At 38.4% G+C, this 20,470-nt stretch overlaps 1 protein-coding gene across 18 annotated transcripts in view; it reads right to left on the bottom strand.

The window, feature by feature from the left end:
* Nucleotides 1-20,470, bottom strand: part of PDLIM5 (PDZ and LIM domain 5) — a 132,222-nt gene that overhangs the window by 45,859 nt on the left and 65,893 nt on the right. For 6 of the 18 annotated variants that reach the window (XM_077300857.1, XM_077300855.1, XM_077300851.1 and 3 more), the window contains 10 exons: nt 17,351-17,368; nt 15,417-15,589; nt 14,292-14,328; nt 11,805-11,834; nt 8,312-8,428; nt 7,064-7,168; nt 5,726-5,854; nt 3,790-4,002; nt 2,163-2,315; nt 1,224-1,358 (listed from right to left, as the gene is read on the bottom strand). In XM_077300857.1, the coding sequence (XP_077156972.1) occupies nt 1,224-1,358; nt 2,163-2,315; nt 3,790-4,002; nt 5,726-5,854; nt 7,064-7,168; nt 8,312-8,428; nt 11,805-11,834; nt 14,292-14,328; nt 15,417-15,589; nt 17,351-17,368 (1,110 nt within the window). Of the gene's footprint in view, nt 1-1,223; nt 1,359-2,162; nt 2,316-3,789; nt 4,003-5,725; nt 5,855-7,063; nt 7,169-8,311; nt 8,429-11,804; nt 11,835-12,376; nt 13,273-14,291; nt 14,329-15,416; nt 15,590-17,350; nt 17,369-20,470 lie in introns of those variants that run through there. The other 12 variants (XM_077300856.1, XM_077300852.1, XM_077300850.1 and 9 more) reach the window with 5 other exon arrangements.

Here is a 20,470-nt window from a genome sequence, read left to right on the forward strand (position 1 = left end):
CTGGTTTGTTGGTTAAATAAAGCGTCCAAGGAAAGTTGGGTATACGGTTACCATAGTTGTGGTCAGGAAGTATGACACAGAACAAAACGTCCCACCAAGCACTTTATGGAGTAACTGGCATGTGTGTGTAAAAATTATTTTATTTGCTGCCCCATTTTCCACAAGTAACTGAGTTTCACAGTGCTGAATGAGTGAATATGTGACAAATAGAAGCTCTCTGTTCTAACAACACACTTTTAGAACATGTGGTTTCCTCATTGATGAAATTGGTGCCAATACCTCATTCAAAGCTATTGATTCCACTGCTGCTCACACTCTCCTGCCTTGGAGTTAACCAAAAGGGCACAAAATCTCTATAAACAATGCTAGGAAACTGGTTCACGGTGATATGCCAAGTCAGAAATGCAGCACAAGCTGGAAAAACCACTAGTCGTCTGCATATTTTAATTAAAACAATTTGCATACTACAATGACAGCTACAATGGGAGGATTTGAGTCATTCTCACAATATGCTTCTGTTGACACTGCCACCTTCAAATATTAACTACATTCTCAATAATCTTGGATCAACGGTTGGGGGGGGGGATGAGATACAAGACAACTATTTGATCTAAAAACACCTTACATTTTTTGATACCTCAAGAACTTTTGAGACCCACTGTTACAATGACAGGACCAGACAGAACTAGGCTTCACATGAATTTTACAAGATCTGTAAGACACAAAGAATAGCTACAAATAGATTGCCAATGCTTTCTGTTTGTTTTTCCCTCAATCCTAAATGTAGAACAGGTTATTATTTGCAAACTCCTTCTTATTCTCGCATTTAGAACACCAATTAGGATTATTTTACGGGGAGTGCTATCTGTGAGAGGCAAACATCTGCTTACTCAACCTACCAGCATCAGAACACGTGAATTTAATATATATATATATCTTTCCTTGTCACAAACAGAAACCTCCATGCAGTACAATTCTTCCTCATTTCCATTCACCGGGCACAGGATTCAATACAAAAAATAATGTGTCAACTGGGAAGTGCATGTTTGCTTTTAATGGCCAGAAAACTACATCTACTGAGTGAATGAAATTTCAACAGTGCAAGTGGTGTTTAATGCAAAGCAGGATGTATAACCAAGCTATGTGCAAACACAAGAGAAGTAAAGACGGGGTGAGTGAAGCCAGGCGTTTTTATGCTTAGTGTTCTATCATACTCTTACTACCTCTTATTCCTTTGCATGTCCAAAGCACTTGTTGATTTCCTCGATGGTCTTATAATTTCTAGAGGAGGTGGTTTAATAATCGGAGTAATAAGAAGGGCATCCAAGAGCGGACGATAGGTACTGTGGTCCGAGAGTCTAGTGAATATTTAGAGACGCTTTGTAAGAAAACCAGTTATCAAAAAAAAGTGACAACAGAAATAAGAAAGTTGAGCTTAGTAATAGTGAAATCATAGAGGGTGGGATCCAATCAATTTTGTGTTCAGTTTCTCCCTTTTCCCATGCTTAAGACAGGCCCGATACTGCATGACATTTATGTGTGTGGTTCCCATGCCCCGGCATTGTAATCATATTGGGTGGCCAATGTGGGCCGACTTTTTTCCAACAATGGAACAGCTGACTGCATCCAACCCAGAAACTGGCATAAATTCATCTAAAACCACATTCTTAGGAGCTATACAAATAATGATGTAAAGCAAGATACTAAGGTTCTGAAACCCACAGTCTGTGTGTCATGTGTTAACTTGAAACTATTTCCTTGCTGTTGCAACTTAGTAGACAAAATTATCCTCATGAAGCTGGGATCAAGCTTAGTTCTCTCAATGAGATTTTTTTTTCTTCAGACTTTGTAAGTGTTGCAGGAGAGTCTCAGAGGGTAGCCATGTGGATTGGTAATAGAATAGCTAGACTTGAGTGCAGTTGTGCTTTAGAGACCAACACGATTTCCTGGGTATGAGCTTCTGAGAACATCTCAGAAGCTCATACCCCAAAATCTTCTTAGTCACCAAGGTGCAACTGGAACTGAATTTAGATGTTTCAGGAAGTACTGTACTAGAAGTATTTGAACCTTAAGTGCTATAAAAATACACTCCCATGCAGTGCATCACTTTTGAGATTTTTCTTTATGAGATTCATAGGTGGTCAAGTCAGCTGGATGTGTACCTGGACCGGACTGCAACAGCAGCATAAACAGCAGCAGCAGCAGTATTTCTAACTTGTGATGATGCTATCTTTGGAGGTGAAGTAGATGGGATGGGTACAAATGGCGAAACACTCTCCAACGGATTTGCCCATGGCACTTTACTGACAGAGGAGCTTTATTTCAAACAAGAGAAACACCAAGAAAATAAGAGAACAAAGAGAATTATAAAAGAAGCATTCTTTATACAAGGCATTTCAAACGTCATGACAAAACTGGGCACAACCAGACATATAGTTCCAGTACTCATTTCTGCACAGATGTCTTCAAAACTTGAACATTTGTTGGATTCAAGTGTGTAGCCATGTTGGTCTGAAGTAGCACAACAAAATCAGAGTCCAATAACACCTTTAAGGCCAACACAGATTTATTTAAGGCTTTCGGGTGAGCTTTCGGGTGCAAGCACTCTTCCTCAGACTAGGGGGAAGAGTCATTGCACTCGAAAGCTCACACCTTGAATAAATCTTTCTTGGTCTTAAAGGTGCTACTGGACTCTGAACATTTGTTGAATAGGGACAAATGTACTACTTATATTTTGCCCCTAGTTTGTTCAGGCTCGGGTCAGGACCTTTTACATATATTCAGAACTAAGGCCTATTAATTCCAAAGAGTCGCTACCAAGTGAATGTGTTTGACATTGCAATTATAGAGCTGGTTCATTCGCCATTCAAACCCAGCCACAAAAGGGCTAGCCAGGCAAACCATGCATCGCACAACAGTATGGAGTTCCTTTTAATCTTGGGCAGGAAAATAGCATGACACTTGGATAACAGAGTGCATCTGTATTTAATATAACGTGGAGGAACAATAATTATTAACAGCTTGAACAAATCTAGTATGAAGTAGGCAGAAAGGTCTGACGGCTTGCAGTCCTTTCCAAGACTGAATTTATAGGTTTCCCCATCTGCTTCCTCATAAAAATATATTACAACATCTGAAGAGATTTTGGTCATCCACACAGGACCATAATATTAGATACAAGTTCCCTTTCCGTCTTCTTCAATGAGCTAGAAAACTAAGTTTAAAAGTTACAGTCAGCATAGCACTGTTCTATAAGAAGCATAATTAAATTGTAACACAAATGCTGTATGATGTTATATTCAGTGCTGTCTAGCATGAGAGAGTACCTCTTGGAATATTATCTTGACAGGCAGCCTTAAGTTTAAGGAATAACACATCAGATTTTTGTTTTAAGTGGCCGCCCTTTCGAAAAACGAGTCACAAAAAGTTATTTTTAGGAAGGCTAGTAAGTCATATGAAGTTGTTAGGTTAAATGTATTTTTAGAATTACTGGCTGTCCCAGAGGAAAACACCAGAGCAGGTGTGGCAAGATCACCATTACTGGTTAACCTTCAGCTTCAAAAGGCTCCCGAATGACCAATATATTTGGCTGAGAACTTATTGCCACTGTAAAAGACATCCTTGTTTAAATGTCTGTTTTCATCAACGGAAACACATGTTCTGAAAAGGCCAGCATTCAATTTTGGAACTTAACGATGGACAGAATTACAACTAATCTCCTTTCTAACATGGTGGTACTCAAGCATCAAGGTATATATGGGTTGCTGAAGTTTTACTAGGTTTGTGTACCTGCCAGAATGTGGGAGCACAGGCCCAGATTCCATCATCTGGGTTGCTAAAGTAGATTCCATTGTTGTCACGGCGTATCCAGGTGGCTCAGAGGTCTGAGTTGCTACAGTATTGGTCTTAAGCAGGCTTCTTTTTTGTTCAGATATGTTTGCCAGCAACCCAGCAGTAGCTGCCACACAGGATTCTGGAGAGCCAGTTGTTATCTTACTTGACCTTAATTCAACAAGAACCATCAGACATCCCACACAGACAAATAATGCGAACTGGATTTTTAAAAAGCATTGCCTAATACACTGTTGCCAATAGATGCCCAAAGCACTTATGATATAGATTGTGTGTGCCTAAGCATTTATCACGGGTGCTCTCTCTGCTTGTGACTCCACACATATGAAATGCCATCTCCACACTTACTTCTTGCAACTATCTTTAAACTTGGTCAAGGGTGAGTGCAGAAAAGGATGAACTATACTGAGTCTAGGTCATCTGATATATCCAAACTCCTTTATTGGAGAACGATCCTTGAGCAAAGGGGGAAATGCGAAGCCTATAATACATTCCATTGTGGTGTAAACATTTTTCTTAGGCTGTGTATACCTATCACTGGACTTGAAATACCAGTTTACTTGTACCAAGTTTGATATTAATACCATTCACTGTCAGGTATGAAGCAGTGTCATTGAGAACTAGTATAGTCTGAGGAAGTGTGCTTGCACTCGAAAGCTCACACCTTGAACAAATCTTTTTTGGTCTTAAAGGTGCTACTGGACTCTGATTTTATTGAGAACGAGGGACTGGGTTGAGACTTAACTGGCAAATTCCTGCTGGGTTGAGACTTAACTGGCAAATTCCTGCTGATTCCTCCTCCTATCTCCCAGAACCACCATTTTATAACGATACAGTGGACTGAAATGGGAATAGAGAAACAGGAAAGTTCCATTCTGCCACTAGAAAATTATAAGCTGTTTTCACACATGCAAAATAACGTGCTTTCAATCCACTTTCAATGCACTTTAGTGACTGCAAGTGAATTTGCCTTTTCACACAAATTCAGTTGCAAAGTACACTGAACATGGATTGAAAATGCAATATTCAGCTAGTGTGTGAAATCACCCTCAACCAAGATCTAACCCTTTATCGGTTCTCCATAACTTGCCTTTCAGTGCTGAATCTGCAAGCACCAATACAGACAAACTAGAACTTCCTCATCATCCGCTGCTTGCAATTACTACAGAAATCACAGCCCCAGTGCTATTAACTGAGTATTGCTGCCACCTTGTGGAGTAGACTAGAGCATAAGCGAAAGCCGGAACAACTGCATTTCTCAAAAGAATTGGCCATAGCCGATTTAAGTGGTGAGGCCTCTAGTTAACTTCTAGCCAGTTAAAAGACTCAGGGTGAATTTGTAAAAAATAGGGCTCATCTCTAGTTCACCCAATAGTACATTTTTAAAGTAAAATCACAACAGGAAATGGAAGCACCTTCTGATGGAACCCAATGGCTTTTCATAAACCATGGAAATTATACGGGGTATAAGAGAAAGTAAGAAGGGGCAGAGACACTGAACAGAAGGATCAAGGAAAGGGTTAAGATAGTCAACCTCTTCCACTTGGATTTAATATTTTGCTACTTTGACAAATAATAAATTACTACATTGTAACATGTTATAAAGAAACAGCCCCTCCACAACCAAGAACTATCGGCATCCCTAGAGACTGGGGCCCTGAGGCACTGAGGGAGGTGGAGTTTTTATTTTCTTGTCGCCGGAGTAGTTGGGATTTGGTTTTATGGTTTTTATGTATCAGGGTTTTATTTTTGTTGTAACCCGCTGCAAGTTGCGTTTGAGAGCGGCAGGTAAGAAATCTAATAAATAATTTAAAAATAATAATAATACGGAGAGAGAGAGAGAGAGAGAGAGAGAGAGAGAGAGAGAGGCTACCTAGTGTAAGTAGATGTCATTTTAGACACAGTGGCTACTTGACAATCGACATTTAAAATATGAACGGAGGCAGGTGGATGAGGTGCACACTTGGGCAGTGCTTCCAGTGGATTGCTGAGGAAAAGGCTTCTAGAGAATAAGAACATTTGTAAAGTGAATTGACAGCATAAAGGTTGTAAAGTGAGCAATAATTTTTAACGTCCAGCACAATATTCACATCTTTGGACCACACTGAGATTAAAACTGTGCATATTAAATCTTTCATTATGCTTTAAATTAAATTGTTTACTATTATAGCCAACACAGGAAGATATTTTGGTATTCTGCAGGTGAGCATCCATTGATATCCAGCATTTTGGAGCAAATTTTCACTTGCATTACTTATAGCCTACCTTTCCCACTTGGGCTCAGGGTTCAAGATGAACCTTCCATATGGCCTGTGAAAAATTGCCCTAATATTTGGTGAAATAAATAGCACTGGCAACAGATGAACCCTAAGTTTGATTATGCAGAAAGTGCTGGGGGTAGTTTTTCCATATCCAAGCACTCAAGGTTGGCACCAAATCTTTTAAAAGTTGAACACTATTTCCATAGACATTGAAAGATATTAGTAACTAAGGCACCTTGATGTTTCAAAATGTGAGGCAAGAGACTGGTTGAAAGAGTTCCAGTTAGTCCTCAACATCTCTCAAATTGCCTATGTACATGGGATACATCAAGGATGCAGTGTCTTCACTACAGTCCCAAATGCCTATCCTAGTCCAGTGAAGTCAGGAGAATGTAACTCTATTTAGGATTGCACTGCTAATCCACCACTGCCCAGTAATTGGTGATAAAGGATGATATGTCATTTCTATGTTAACTGACAAGAATGGAACCTCAATGGAACCTACTTTTTCATGTGATTTTTGTCATCACGTAGGGGTAGCAATAAAGTGAAGAAATTCCTAAATCATTTCTAAAATAATTGTGGATAATGGAATATCATTTCTAAATGGGTCATGCTATCTCTGCATTCTTGGTTACTATAATTAATTCATAAGTATAATTTAAGTGTCCAGAACATAGAGTTGAAAAGTGTCCCTTATCACTCAACCCAGTCCTCCTAGGAGAGAAAAACTGACATAGAGCTGTTTGCTTTCCCTTTCCACAAAATAAGAATGCCCGGGGTAAAATGGGACAGACTCAATAATTAAGCAGTTGCTCCCATTTGCTTGTGTTTCTCAAGCAAAATGGGAGCAAATGCTGGCAGGGGCTCCTGGGAATTGTAGTCCATGGACATCTGGAGGGCCGCAGTTTGACTACCCCTGCTTTAAACTAACAAAAACAACAAATTACCTCCTGCAAGATGAAGAAGAGAGATTAGATCCACAAAACTCAGCAGAAGAAACAGTGGCCAGAGACAGCTCTCTTGTCACAGAAGTAGCTGAACTTGCTTCTGTCCTGATAAATGCTCATTTGTTAAATTCCTCCCAAATGAGAGAATAAATTAAATTTGCTTTGTAAACATAACATCCACAAAAAGCACAATTTACATTCATGTATACACAAAACTGGGACATGTGGTGTAATACTGTAGTAGTGATTTGTTACATCTAGTTGTTTTTCTAGCACTCCCTTGATGAGTTCAAAAACTGAGTAGACAAAATATAGCTCTAAGCCTTCTGATGAAAGAGATCTTGCTAGATTTAAATTTCTGAAAGGACCTTTGAAATATTAAGAAAAGCTTTAGGGAGGGAAAAGAAGGAGTCAGATCTTGTCATAACCCAGCTTACCAATAATGTTTCTCAGGGCCTGCAAGACAGAGCTGTTCTACAAAGGCTATGGTTGAGGCCTACAAATGTCATCAATAAGATGGCCTCCCTTCATAAACAATAAACATTTGTATGTCCACTCAGTTACTAACATCGAAGCGCTTTATTATTCCCTGTTTCCAACCTGAGAGAAGGCAATGAGTTCCTTTAATGTAAATTTGATTATTTTAACTGTTTAAAATGTTTTAATCTTGTTTTATGATGTACTGTAAAGCAGCCCAGAAGCCCCAGGGAAGGGTGGCATATAAATCTGATAAATAAATACAAAGGAACTATATTTCAGAGGGTTAATATTGTATAGCTTCAGTCCATAATAGCATACCAACACAAGCTTGGGTGAGTCAAACTCATTGCTCCTATTCCTAAGTGTGCAATAGCACATTGTGTGATGTTCTACTTAAGAGTCTCCTGCTACTATTTCCTAATCTACTGTCCCCAACCCACTACCCTCTACAACTCTTGCGAATATGTGAAGCTGTGCTCAAAGGAGAGCTACAAGACAACACTGTGACATGTAGTGACTGGATTGTACCTATAGCAGTCTTTTTCTATTCAGAAAGAATACAAATTGTGAAGTTTTAGTTACATACGCAATTGAGCAACGAACAGTACAATTAGCCAGTATAAGTTATCACAAAAGTGTGATGCAATTATCACAAACCACTTGTTTCTAATGCTATTAAAATGTCAGCTAAATTATAGCACAAATTAGTGTTCACAATAAAGCTTTAATCATGCCAGTGTGCTGTGAACAACAAGAAAGGAAGCAGACCTATCAGCTGGTAACACTGTAGTTTGAGGTTCCAACACAGCAGAGATCTCTCCAGTTTGGGTAGCTACTGATTGGGTATGCAGAGACTCCAGTCCATCTATTAGATCTGTAAATGTGCTTTGGACATAACGATAATACAGAACACATACAGTTTATGCTACCAGAAACACATTCTAAGGCTGGATAATATTTAGGATTAAATTTTCATGGAAGCTGATAGCCTGGAGGCATTAAATGAAACTACACAAACGTGCTTAAAATTGCAGTAATGAAGTACAGCTATTTGAATAATGTGAAAAGCTTTTTTAGAGGGCCTTAAGCTCTAGGTCAGAAAGATGAAGTTTAAATATGCAAAGAGATATTTTTATATACCACCCACTAAGACAGAGATGATTATTATTTTAAATTAACATATTTTGACATTTAAAGGTTCAGCATCAGCGGTGATGGCAAAATTGCCAACACAAAAGGAAGAAGTTACATATTCCTGCCTAGATGAATTAATCTTTCTCCATTTTATTCATGCATGCTACTGAAGATGTTGCTTTGTTAAATATTGGAGCTGCCTCTTATTTTCTAAATGCATATAAAGTTTTAATACTTGATTCAAGAGACTTTTCTTAGCTATCCGGATGCCTACTTTCAGAATATCTAAAGCATCCAAGTCATATTTATTTCTGCATTAAAAAACATATTCATCATTGTGGTGGCCACATTGTACCCAAAGCAAAACTACTCTATGTCTCCATCCCAATCCTATGCAGTTAGGGAGGTTTAACTTTCAAACCAGATGTGGTGATAAATGGATCTACTAATATTTTTGCTGTATATGTGGCTGAAACCCAGCTTCCTTTCAAACCTGATGAAGAATTCTGCATAACCCATGTAAAATGTGCATCAGCAGAGTACCCTTTTCTTAATACTTGCTTAAATTAAAAAAAAAAAAACCAACTATGTATCAGGCTGTAAAGGAAGGCTGAGAGGCTAACACAGCTTGAATATTTGCAACCCTGCCAGGACATTTCATAAATCCACTGGTTGCAACCCATATCAACACTTATAAAGCTAAATTGGGTCTCGATCATATTAACTGGAGATGCTGGGGATTAAATCTGGGACCTTCTGCATGGCAAGCAGATGCTCTACAACATGGTTTTTGTTTCTGTGGGAAAAAGACAAAAGCCTTCACAAGCTCATAAACAGGGAGGCTGAGGAAGAGAAAACGATTGAGGCAGACATTTCAGGCCACTGCAATGAGCCATCTTTGTTGAATGTCCCACCTATGGCTAAGGCTAGTGTGAACTTCTGGGACAGTAAAAGTCTTGAGTATTAAGTGCTGCTGAGCTGAGCAAGAGCACAGAGATGATGCAGCCTCCAGGGAAGGCGGTATATAAATATAATAAATAAATAAATAAATAAATAAATAAATAAATAAATAAATAAATAAATAAATAAATAAATAAATAAATAAATAAATAAATAAATAAATAAATAAATAAAATAAAAACAAAGACTCAGAAGAAAGGGGGGATAACTTGGAGATGGAGATGTAAAGAGATCTGCGGGATAAAAAAGGAATACCTGATGGCTAATACAGTGCAGGCAGGAAAATTAAACTGTGTCACAATTGTACAAAAATAAAATGTGCACCAGACCCATATTTTTAGTTCAAATCTAACATGTTATCTAATGGATAACAGATGAGGTTGAAAGAATCTATGAGGTATTATATCAAGTCCAACTCTTCTAGCGGGAGGAAAGAACAAATCCAGGTGAGCTGAATGCTATTTTGCCAGGGGAAAAAAAATAGAACTCTCCTTTCTTGGACAACACAAAACCAATGACAAAAAAGTCATAAACCTGGAAGCAATTGAGTAATTTTCCATTCCTTCAAAGCAATCAGAAAAAGCTCCAAAAGAACAGGGCTTAGCAAGGGCAAATTTGCATGACACTGTGTTCTGTCCAATGCTACAGATCAAAGCAAAATGAAAATCAACAGCAATTTCCATTGGTATTTGCTGGGGGGGGGGTTGACAAAGAACAGAGAAAACAAGATGGGATAAAGAATAAGTTCCGTGGGTTGCAGGAGAAAATGAGGTGTGGTATGGAAAGGAGAGAAGAAGAAACTAACAAGAGTGCATCAGGAAAACAGCATCCACTATGAGATGCAGAGTGGGACAAAACAAGTAGAGGGGTTACAGAAAATTCTCAAGTTGCCATTTTAACAAAAGTGCATTTCTGAAATTTACAAAACAGTTGAAGAGTCGGGGGTTGGTTTGATCTGTATGTACTGTATCAAATTCTATAAAAGTAACAATGTCCACCAGAAGACTCCAAAACACAGTCTAATTGAGATCTCTCTCACTCACTCACTTCATATGTCAAGATTTTCTTTACCATTGTTGGGAATGCATAAGTTATCTCAATAAACTGTATCGTCCAACTATGTATAATATGGCAACCTGGAGAAAAAATTAACTCCGAACTAGGCAGCACTATCATATCTTTGTGTTGTGCAGCTTCTGTTCATTATTACAAGCTAATTGGGGTTACGCTTTCATTAATGTTAATGTTATGAACAGATTACTGCAATTAGAAGCTTGAATAAAACTTATATCAAAATCCAAATAAATTATAACACTGTGCAGAAACATATTTTACAATGAACTGGATCCAACCAGCCTTTCCTCTCAATCTTGGCCAGTTCTGTTCCTTAATTTAGACTACACCACATGACCTGTTTGGTGTAGTTTGGTGTAGTAGTTAGGAGTGCGGCCTTCTAATCTGGCATGCCAGGTTCGATTCTGCGCTCCCCCACATGCAGCCAGCTGGGTGACCTTGGGCTCCCCACATCACTGATAGAACTGTTCTGACCAGGTAGTGATATCAGGGCTCTCTCAGCCTCACCCACCTCACAGGGTTTCTGTTGTGGGGAGAGGAAATGGAAGGCGACTGTAAGCCGCTTTGAGCCTCCTTTGGGTAGGGAAAAGTGGCATATAAGAACCAACTCTTCTTCTTCTTCTTCTTCTTTACTCCTGCAGGTTATATGATCAACAGCATAGCCATCTTGGTGATAAAAGGGGACTCCTCCCCTTTTCACTAGTGGCAATGCTGGTTAGATCCCTGTATCTACATAACGCCCCCCTCCCCAACCCAAGGATAAAATTTTCTTTGGTCATGAAATATGTACTGTAAATATTTTGTAAAGAGCAATAATATCCTCACACATTCGTTAAAACCTTCAATAATCAAAAGACGAAATTTCACACAACTCAGTGTCATTTCTGAATATTCCGTGTATTTAATGAACTGACCATGGCATAGTGCACATGCATTAAGGGAAATGTGAGGTTCTATGATAATTTATTATGTTTAAACATATAGTGTTTTTTTTTAAAGCATATCTATTGTACGATGAGAAAATCCGCCTGGCCTAGTATACTACTACGTTTCTGCACACGTGGTTGTTAGAGGCACAAAAGTGAACAGTTACCTCAGGTATCCATTTTCTGTTTGACTTTCCCTAGAGATAAATAAGATTAACGAACAGTGAGCTGTAAGTGTATCACCATAAAGTAAAGAGCACAGAGGATGGAAAGGTGGCATGATACAGCCCAATATCTGCAGATCTCAGAAGCTAAGCTGGAGCAGTACTTGGATGGGGGGGATCAACCAAGGAAGACTCTGCAGAGGACGGCAATGGTAAACCACCTTCGCTTGTCACTTGCCTAGAAAGTGGTCACCGTAAATCGGCTGTGACTTGGCAACACTTGACACACAGAAAGAGCACAGAAGAGAACTGTCAAACCATGAGACAGTACAAGTTCATACTTTATATCTGAATATCTTATAAATGAAATTAAATCATTTTACCGCAATAGGAAAAATTGAAATTCAGTCTGGCCATTTAAGAAATGTGTGGGAACACAACTGTTTCTAAGTAGGTTGTTCTGAAAACAGAGCTGTGAGACTTCATGTTCTTTAGTAAGATTGCTATCAACTGTACATATATAGGAAATCTGTTGTTGTTTTTAAAAGCTTTAAAGAAAGAGACATTAAAAATGCTAACTTAAAGCCAACATTTATTAAATATCCTTCAGGTCTCACAAAGCATAAATTAATGAATGTGTCACTATAATACATTATATTACAGAGTAATGTGCTTTACGGTAACTAATAATTACGTCAAAAATAAAACCATCAAACCTGCGATAAAGAAAACCTCATACGATGTTAATCTGTTGTTTTATATGGCCCCATTCAGATGTTCATGTTTGGGATCGAAAACAACCTCTCACATATATATATACTCAAATGAAACACAGCAATATTATGCCTACACCGCTAAAACACCTTTAACTTGAACCAAAAGAAACTCCTTCTCTTTTTAAAAACTTTTAAAACATTTACATTCCACTCCAGAATACATTCAGTGAAATTATAATCATTTCAAACAAAGCTGTGGAGGAAACCATGTCCCCGCCCTCCCAAAGAGGCTATGCTCTTTCTTTCCCTCTCTTAAAGCAAAGCATTTTCGTTGCCTGTTTTCTCAAGTTCTACAAGTGGGCTTCTGCAGCTATGAACCACCCTTATTGCCAGAAATGCCCCCTAAATGTTCTCCAAGCTACTTATGAATATTCTAAGCCACTTTTGTGTCAGTTGTCTATTTTAGGCACCTATTTAACACAACAGAATGTCTTTACATGTCAGTAGGAAATGGTTAGAAAAAGAAGAGTATAGAAAAGGCTAGAGTGTTCCTCTTAGTTAAAAGCTAGCATTTCAAAAAAAAATTCTTTGCAAAGCTTTTGGAAGAGAGAAAAAAAGGAAGAAGAAAATGGGCACGTGCTTTATTCTGAAACTTGGCAAGTCACTGGACATTAAGGACACGTGCTGAGACTCCATGGTGCCAGTCACGTAATTTTGTGTATCTGGGGCCTATAACGTTGAGAGGAACCTTTTCCCTGTGGAAAGAGAAGACAGATAAGAAAGGAAAGAGGTCTGTAGTTCAACCACCCCCTGCATGCGATACATGCAGAACTCATGCACTCTTTGCAAGCCCTTGTTTATAGCCTACCAATCCTTATCCTCCAACACAAAACTCGTACACTTCTTTTGCAACGAACAAGAAATCCAGCTGGGTTGGATTACATCAAGAAGCAAACTGATCTTACTTTTACACCTCATGCAAATGCACTGCTAAAATGGAAGGAATAGGGAACACTGAACAGAGTAAGACAAACATGCAAAATATTCCAACCAAAAGAAGGAACAATTAATATCAAACAGGTTCAGCATTCCATGCCCAGGAAGCTACAACTGGCAATACATTTATAATTAAGTGCAAGTAGAAAAAAATAGGATCATATCTCTATCCCATAAAAAGCTCCATGGTGGCCACTTCTCTCCTGGAGCTTCACAAGTGAGGCAAGTGCCTATCAGAGAAGGCTATATCAACGCTGGTACTTCCCCTTCCCCTTGAGACTCCCCTGGCAATTACCCTACTCCTTTTTAATGTAGTAATTCGACACATTTAATTTTTTCCCCCATGGGCTTTTATTTAAGAGGTTAATATCTTTAAATTGTTTTGCAGTGTGCTTCTAGACTGAAAACTCTTTATAATTTGTTTGTTGAGCTGCTAAATGCTTTTTGATGTTTATACACTCCGGCTAGGTTTTTAATTGCTAACTTCTAAGGTGTGTTCAATTTTTTATGACATTTTACTTTGCAACCCAGGGTCTCTGGAGTAATGACGCAGACATTTTTAAATAAAGTAAAATAAACCTATATCCGAAGGCTGGCCATTTTATAGAGCTATTCCTCTACCCCAAAGGAAAAGTAGTCTAGAAGGCAAATAAGGAGTCAAGAACTTGAAGGCATAAAGTATTTATCACACACAAACACTGTTATTGTCACATTATCAACTGAAAACAGAAACATGCAACATTTATTTTAAAAATAAAATTTCAGATCTTTCACTTACTTTGTCTTTTTTGTATTCTCAGATTCTGGTTCTTTCACTGCAAAGAAATGAGCCATATTAGCTAATTTCCATGAAACCACTATATAACTTTTCAAAAACATTTCTCCAGTGATTTAAATAAACATCATGCCTTTTTAATTCTCATTAAATGGATGAATATCAACAAACTTATACAATTTCCTACAAAACCTTTTCAACAGGTGCAAAACAAACCTTTTTGGCTTTATGGGCTGCTAATTTCATTACTGAACTGCTCTCATTAAAAGGAAAATTTTCCTCTGTATCTTAATTGAAAGCTATTTTTCTAAAAATTACTAAATGGTGCTGCTGCTCTGCTTCTTTTCTAACCACTGTTTTAATTTTCAAGCATCTGTCAATGTTATCCATGATGAGGCTACTTTCAAAGCAGAGACCTTAAATCACAGTCTTCTTATTAGATATAGGTGGGCCATGCCATAATCAGGATTTTCCAAAATCAGTTCTGCACTCTAAATTTTGCATCATTTTAGCAACAGAAATAAAACCACAGATGTGGGTTATCAATTCTGCTCTGTTTGCTAGACAGGGATGCTGAACTATTGGATACACTAACCAAGTAAGGGAAAAGCCAGGCATTATGGATTTTCAATGCCCAGGCTGTATTTTTCTTTCACAAATAAAGTCATTCCAGGTATTTTCCTCGTGGATCGCCTATTATAAACCCAACACTAAAAATCTCTCTCTAGCTTCAACATAAATTCAAGACAAAAAAGGAATCTAATGCATTTCATCCCATTCTACTTCCAAAGGGTAGAGCATACGTGCCCCCCCTCACTTGACCCTCAAAATCAACCTAAGTAAGACAGAGTGGCTTGTTTTTCACTGAGTTTCGTGCCTGAGTGGGAGGATTGAAATCCTGGTCTTCCAAATCCCAATTGGATTCTGTAACCACATCCTTAATGTGGGCTGATCCTGCATTGCGCAGGGGGTTGGACTAGATGGCCTGTATGGCCCCTTCCAACTCTATGATTCTATGATTCTATGTACTGTTTGAAAAGTTTAAACAAAAACAGTATTTTTGAACATGCATAAAGGCATCAGTTGTACGACTCTTGGTTTTCATTACAGGTTCAAATATCTACTCACTAGATTCAGTGCCAGTGACCTGTGCAAGGATTCGGAAAGAACGTGACTGGGTAGTTCCTGTCCGTGGGCGCCAGTCCTCAGTATCTTCAATCAATCGTTTCTTGCTGTGGGTGCTGTGAGTGGGTGGATGGTAAAATTCTGTATTTCTGTATACAACATGCTTTCGTGGTGGACTGGTTGAAAGGAGAGGATATAAAACAAAAAACAAGGTATCATTCAACAAACAGTATTAAATTGTTTGGCTTAGCTCAAAAACAAATGATAAATACACTCACAATTAAAGCATTAAGCAGCCTTTCTCAATTTTTTACTGTTGAGAAGCCACTGAAACAAGTCTTCAGTTTTTGAGAAACCCAGAAGTAGTGTAATTGAGTAGAACAGGGATTCCCAACCAGGGGTCTGTGGATCCCTTAGAGCTCCGGGGGGGAGGGGGGTCCATGGCCTTTCCTATCTTAATGGACTTGGTCACAAGCTATGGAACTGGCTGTCTCCACCTAGAGGGCTCAGCGGGTAGACAGTAGGTGTACAAATAAAAGGGAGGGGAGAGTTGGTTGTGTTGTGGCATGGGGGGCAGTTTGGGCTGTCTTCTCAGCTCCTGCCATTCTTTCAAGCAAACATTAGGTTGAACTTCTGTAGTAGTAGTAAGGGTGCATAAGGGGAATGAAAGGAGGGCAAAAGGTGTGGGTGGTGATGACACTTCTGATGACATGTCACTTCTAGGGGGCATAACAGGGAGTCATGGCCAGCCGACATCACTTCTGGGGGTTCTTGAAGCTTTAAAATTTATCATACAAGAGTATAAGAAGGACAGTCTAATAACGGTTCTCTCACTGAAAACGGATATTACCTGGATTCCATTTTGTCAGAAGTCCTACAGAATAAAGAAATAACGAAAACTACAAAAAAGGACACTTTTCTTTCTTTTATGAATATATTTATTGTATTGCCATTGGATAGGTCTGCTTTAAAATTTATTTCAGGGGCTCCTCCACAATTAAAAGGTTGAAAAAAGCTGGTGTAGAATATGGTAGGGAAGCATAGCTGTGTACATACCCAACTCGGGTCCCTCCCTTTCCCACCCGCTCCAGGCCCATCACTGGCCATTTTAGGAGGGGGTCAACCTGACTATATACAGCCATATCACCCAATAAATATTTAACACATTTAAAAATATATTAAAAATTAATTAACTTACACTCTTTTATGAAACCCTGGTTGAGAAGGCCTAGTTTAAGGCTTCCAAGAGTCAATCCTCCCTTAAGGTATTTATAGTCCAAACATTTATCACATGAATTGTGTCGCTTTACTAATAAATATAACCCCAGGACACATGTACAAGTTATTCCAGAGTAATGATAAACATTTAAGTATCATCCAGTAGTGCAAAAAATGGCTTTCCAGAGTCATTTGTAATTGGAAAATAGAGTGGGAAGGAACTGCTTTCCTGGTGCTCTGCAGTCCTAATTCAAACAAGACCATGTACTGTAGAATTGTTTAAAAAATCACTGGGAATGCATCTGGTTTGGCAACATGTCCTAATTCACACTTTAGCCTCTCAACCCAGGTGACAGGTGTAAAGACACCCGTTCTGGCCTTAAGTAGTAATAAGTAACGCTCTGTCCTCCAGAGACAACATTCAGAATACCTCTAGTCCTTGCTGAGCTCTCTGTCACATCTGCATTTATGAATCGAAAGATCCCCTCCAAATATACTCCTGACTTCCACTGGCCTTGCATAATCTCTTAACTTCCTTCTCTATTTCTCTCTAACAATAATTTACTATCCCTGCAAACATATGTAGACAATGTTGCCCTCTCCTTCTACCGGTAGATACTGATTCTTTACACATTAAGAGTTAATACAGGGTATGAGGCCCCCATTTCAAAGCCACATAGAATTTCATACATATAGAAAGGTACAATTGTAGCAATTACCGCTTAGGTGGGTTTTTCCTTTTACATATTTTAAAGGTTAAGGAAGGAGAAGACAGAGTCCAGCATAAGTAGAAGGAAAGAAAGAGAAAAGTCAGGATGAGAAGCAGAAGTTGAAAAGGCTTACATTTCAACACATTTACATTAAACATTCAACACAGGATTTTGGTTTAAACCTGTGGTACTCAGTTCATGGCTTATGGAGAGCCTCATTCAAAAATTGAACGAGCTGCATGACTACTATAGGCCATTTTGGCCATCTTACTGAACCCACATACACAACAAGATAAAACGATTAATATATAGCCATGGCTGCACCTAGATCTGGGCCATTTACTTGGTCTACCATGGAGCCTACAGCTCACCCATTCTTCAGTTTCTTGGAGCAATGGGCAGGTGCCACACTGCAGGTTTAATGTCAAAGAACCACAGGTGGCTGCTAAGCCACTGAATGAGTACCACTTGCTTAAGTGTTTCCATTTCTACTCTGTGTTTCTATACCAAGGAACTCAAGGAATGCTATGAGTAAGTTAACATTTGAATGACCATGAGAACACTCTTCAGCAAGGAAACAATTAGTACCATATTAATCAAATACTGTCCACCTTCAATCCAGATAAATTCAATGGAAGAGGCACACAGTGCAGCAGGAGTTCGTTCCTTTTCTGAAAAGTGACCCTATATGCCACCAGTCTCCTCCACTCCCTTGCAGGATTATGTGTATGCATAGGTGGTTCATTAATAAGTCCATTAATGGCTGCTAGCCATGATGAGCAAAAAGAATTATCATATTTACAGGCAGCAAATTACTAAATACCAGGGGAAGCAACACCAGGGGAAGGCCTTGTGCTCTTTGCCCTTCTTGCTGGCCCTCCAGGGCAACTAGTGGGTCATTTTGTGAAACAAAATGGTAGATCATATGGACCACTGGTTTGATATAGTTAGGTTCTTTTTATTGTCTTATGTGTTTTAATGGCTTCTGTTCTGGAACCCACTACATCTTTTCTTACAATTTCCAATTGTCTTGAATGCCAATACATTCTCAAATTGAAGGAAATTTGAAATCTGTGTTTTATAACCCAGAACATGCTCTCAAATACATTTGCCAACTGAGTTCAGTAATAGATATAGATACCAGCTTGAAAACCATAACCCTTGGATATGAGACAACAGTCTTCCAGGAACACTCAATTCAATACAAATTTAATGCACAATGCAATTCTCAAAGGAAAGTACAGAAGGGGAAGGATAATGTTCTAAACAAATGGGCTTATACTGTCGAATAATTTTTGGTCTAATTTTTGTAACCTTTATTCCTTTACAGTAATGTAGACGCAATAAAAATAATTGAGAAAACAGGGATTACTTGGCTGGTGATGTGGAGAAACCAAGAGTTATTTGACAAAAAGATAGCTAGATGATTAGTTTAGTTGCATAGTAAGTTGTTATTATATTATGGAGGATATGGTATTATTTTTATGAGATGATGGTTAAAAAGCAAATGATATTGCTGAAGTACTTACACTTCATCAGGGTTACTGAAGATGGAAGGACAATAAAAACACAGACAATGGAGGGAGAGTCCCGCATGAAGTACAAATATGAAATGAAGCAACAAGATAAAGTTAATAGAAAATTGGGAAGTTAAAACTATATAGAATGATGTCACAAGCATTTTTTAATAACGGACTTATTAAAATGTAAATACAATATATTAGGGATGGTTAAGCATGCCAGAAAATGACGCGGTGTAATGATGAACATAATGAAATGCATCAACTTCGGCTTAAGGGAAATGAATTCCATCTCTGAGTGCTCCTTCACATCAACAGTGCAATGAAGGGAGAAAGATTCTACTATATCTTTCCTTTCTGTGCTGTTTTTCTGTTTGAACTGAGCCTTGTTACACAGAGGTTTTCCACAATCCTACACTTGCAGTGGTACAGTAATCCAGTACCTGATTCCCTCAACAAATCAGGTCTAAGACTTTTTCCACACATTTGACTTGCTATGATTTTCTCGGGAGTCAATCCAAAAGCGTCGGAATCCGTTTGAGCACAGTTCCTCTGCACACCTGTCCTCTGTACATTTTCACAGTTGTGGACTTTTCTTTTCTTCAACATATGTCTTCAAAAATGAGGGTTTTCAAAGAATCATGTCATCATCGGTGTCGTTACAACAACCCCCTTACTTTTTTAAAAGCCCTGAAATATTGATATTATCAATATTGTAACAGTAGTTTAAATAGGTCCTCTGAATTTGCATTTTTCATTGGGAAAAAATCTCTATCCTTTTTCCTCACAGAGATATAAAGAAAAAGGCATATCTTTAAGGGGCTAAGGCTAGAGACTTCCTTTAAAAAAATGAAAGCTGAGGATACAGGGAACCGGCTTAAACTACCATTACCAAACTATATCGTTAAACCAATATTTTAGGGCTGTTTTTTCTTTTGATATATATATATATATATATATATATAAACTAAAACCACTCACCTTCATGATGGGGGCAAGGAGAGGGAGTGCTTTGAGGATGATGACAATCCAATAATTGAAAAGTGAGCTAGCAATTCAAAATCAGTTTCCAGACAAAGTTCATGATAAGAGTGGTTTCAAAAGAACTAGGAAAAAACCAGGGATTAACCTGAAAAAACCCTGACGTGAAAACTGAAGGCCCCAAAAACGGGTGTGGAAATCAGGGAACAACCCTCACCAGTATGGAGCCAGAATCGACAGAAAAATCCTTAGCTAAGAGTGAACATACCTTTGGATTTGTATATACAGAATAATTTTTAAAGGGTCTTTCCAGCAGTTACCCAGTCTGGTAGCAAGATGGTGCCATAGCCAAACTTTAAGTTAAGGTACTATTGCTTTTTCCCCAATACAGTTTTATTTACTAATGTGTTTAGTTCACTCAAGCAAAGTACAACATGAACAAGGGGTAGCAGGAAGGAGGGTAAAAAAAAGTGTTCCCATGCAGAAAGTCATTTATAATTGCTTTTGCATAAATAGAAACCTGTCCACAATTGCGACATATTTAGTAACACACATCTCCTAATGAAAACCTTTTCCACAGCTACAAATCTTAGACTTTATAAGAAGTCTAAATTGTACTCATTAGATG

The sequence above is a fragment of the Paroedura picta genome, chromosome 10 (assembly GCF_049243985.1).
Source record: "Paroedura picta isolate Pp20150507F chromosome 10, Ppicta_v3.0, whole genome shotgun sequence".
Classification (NCBI taxonomy): domain Eukaryota; kingdom Metazoa; phylum Chordata; class Lepidosauria; order Squamata; family Gekkonidae; genus Paroedura; species Paroedura picta.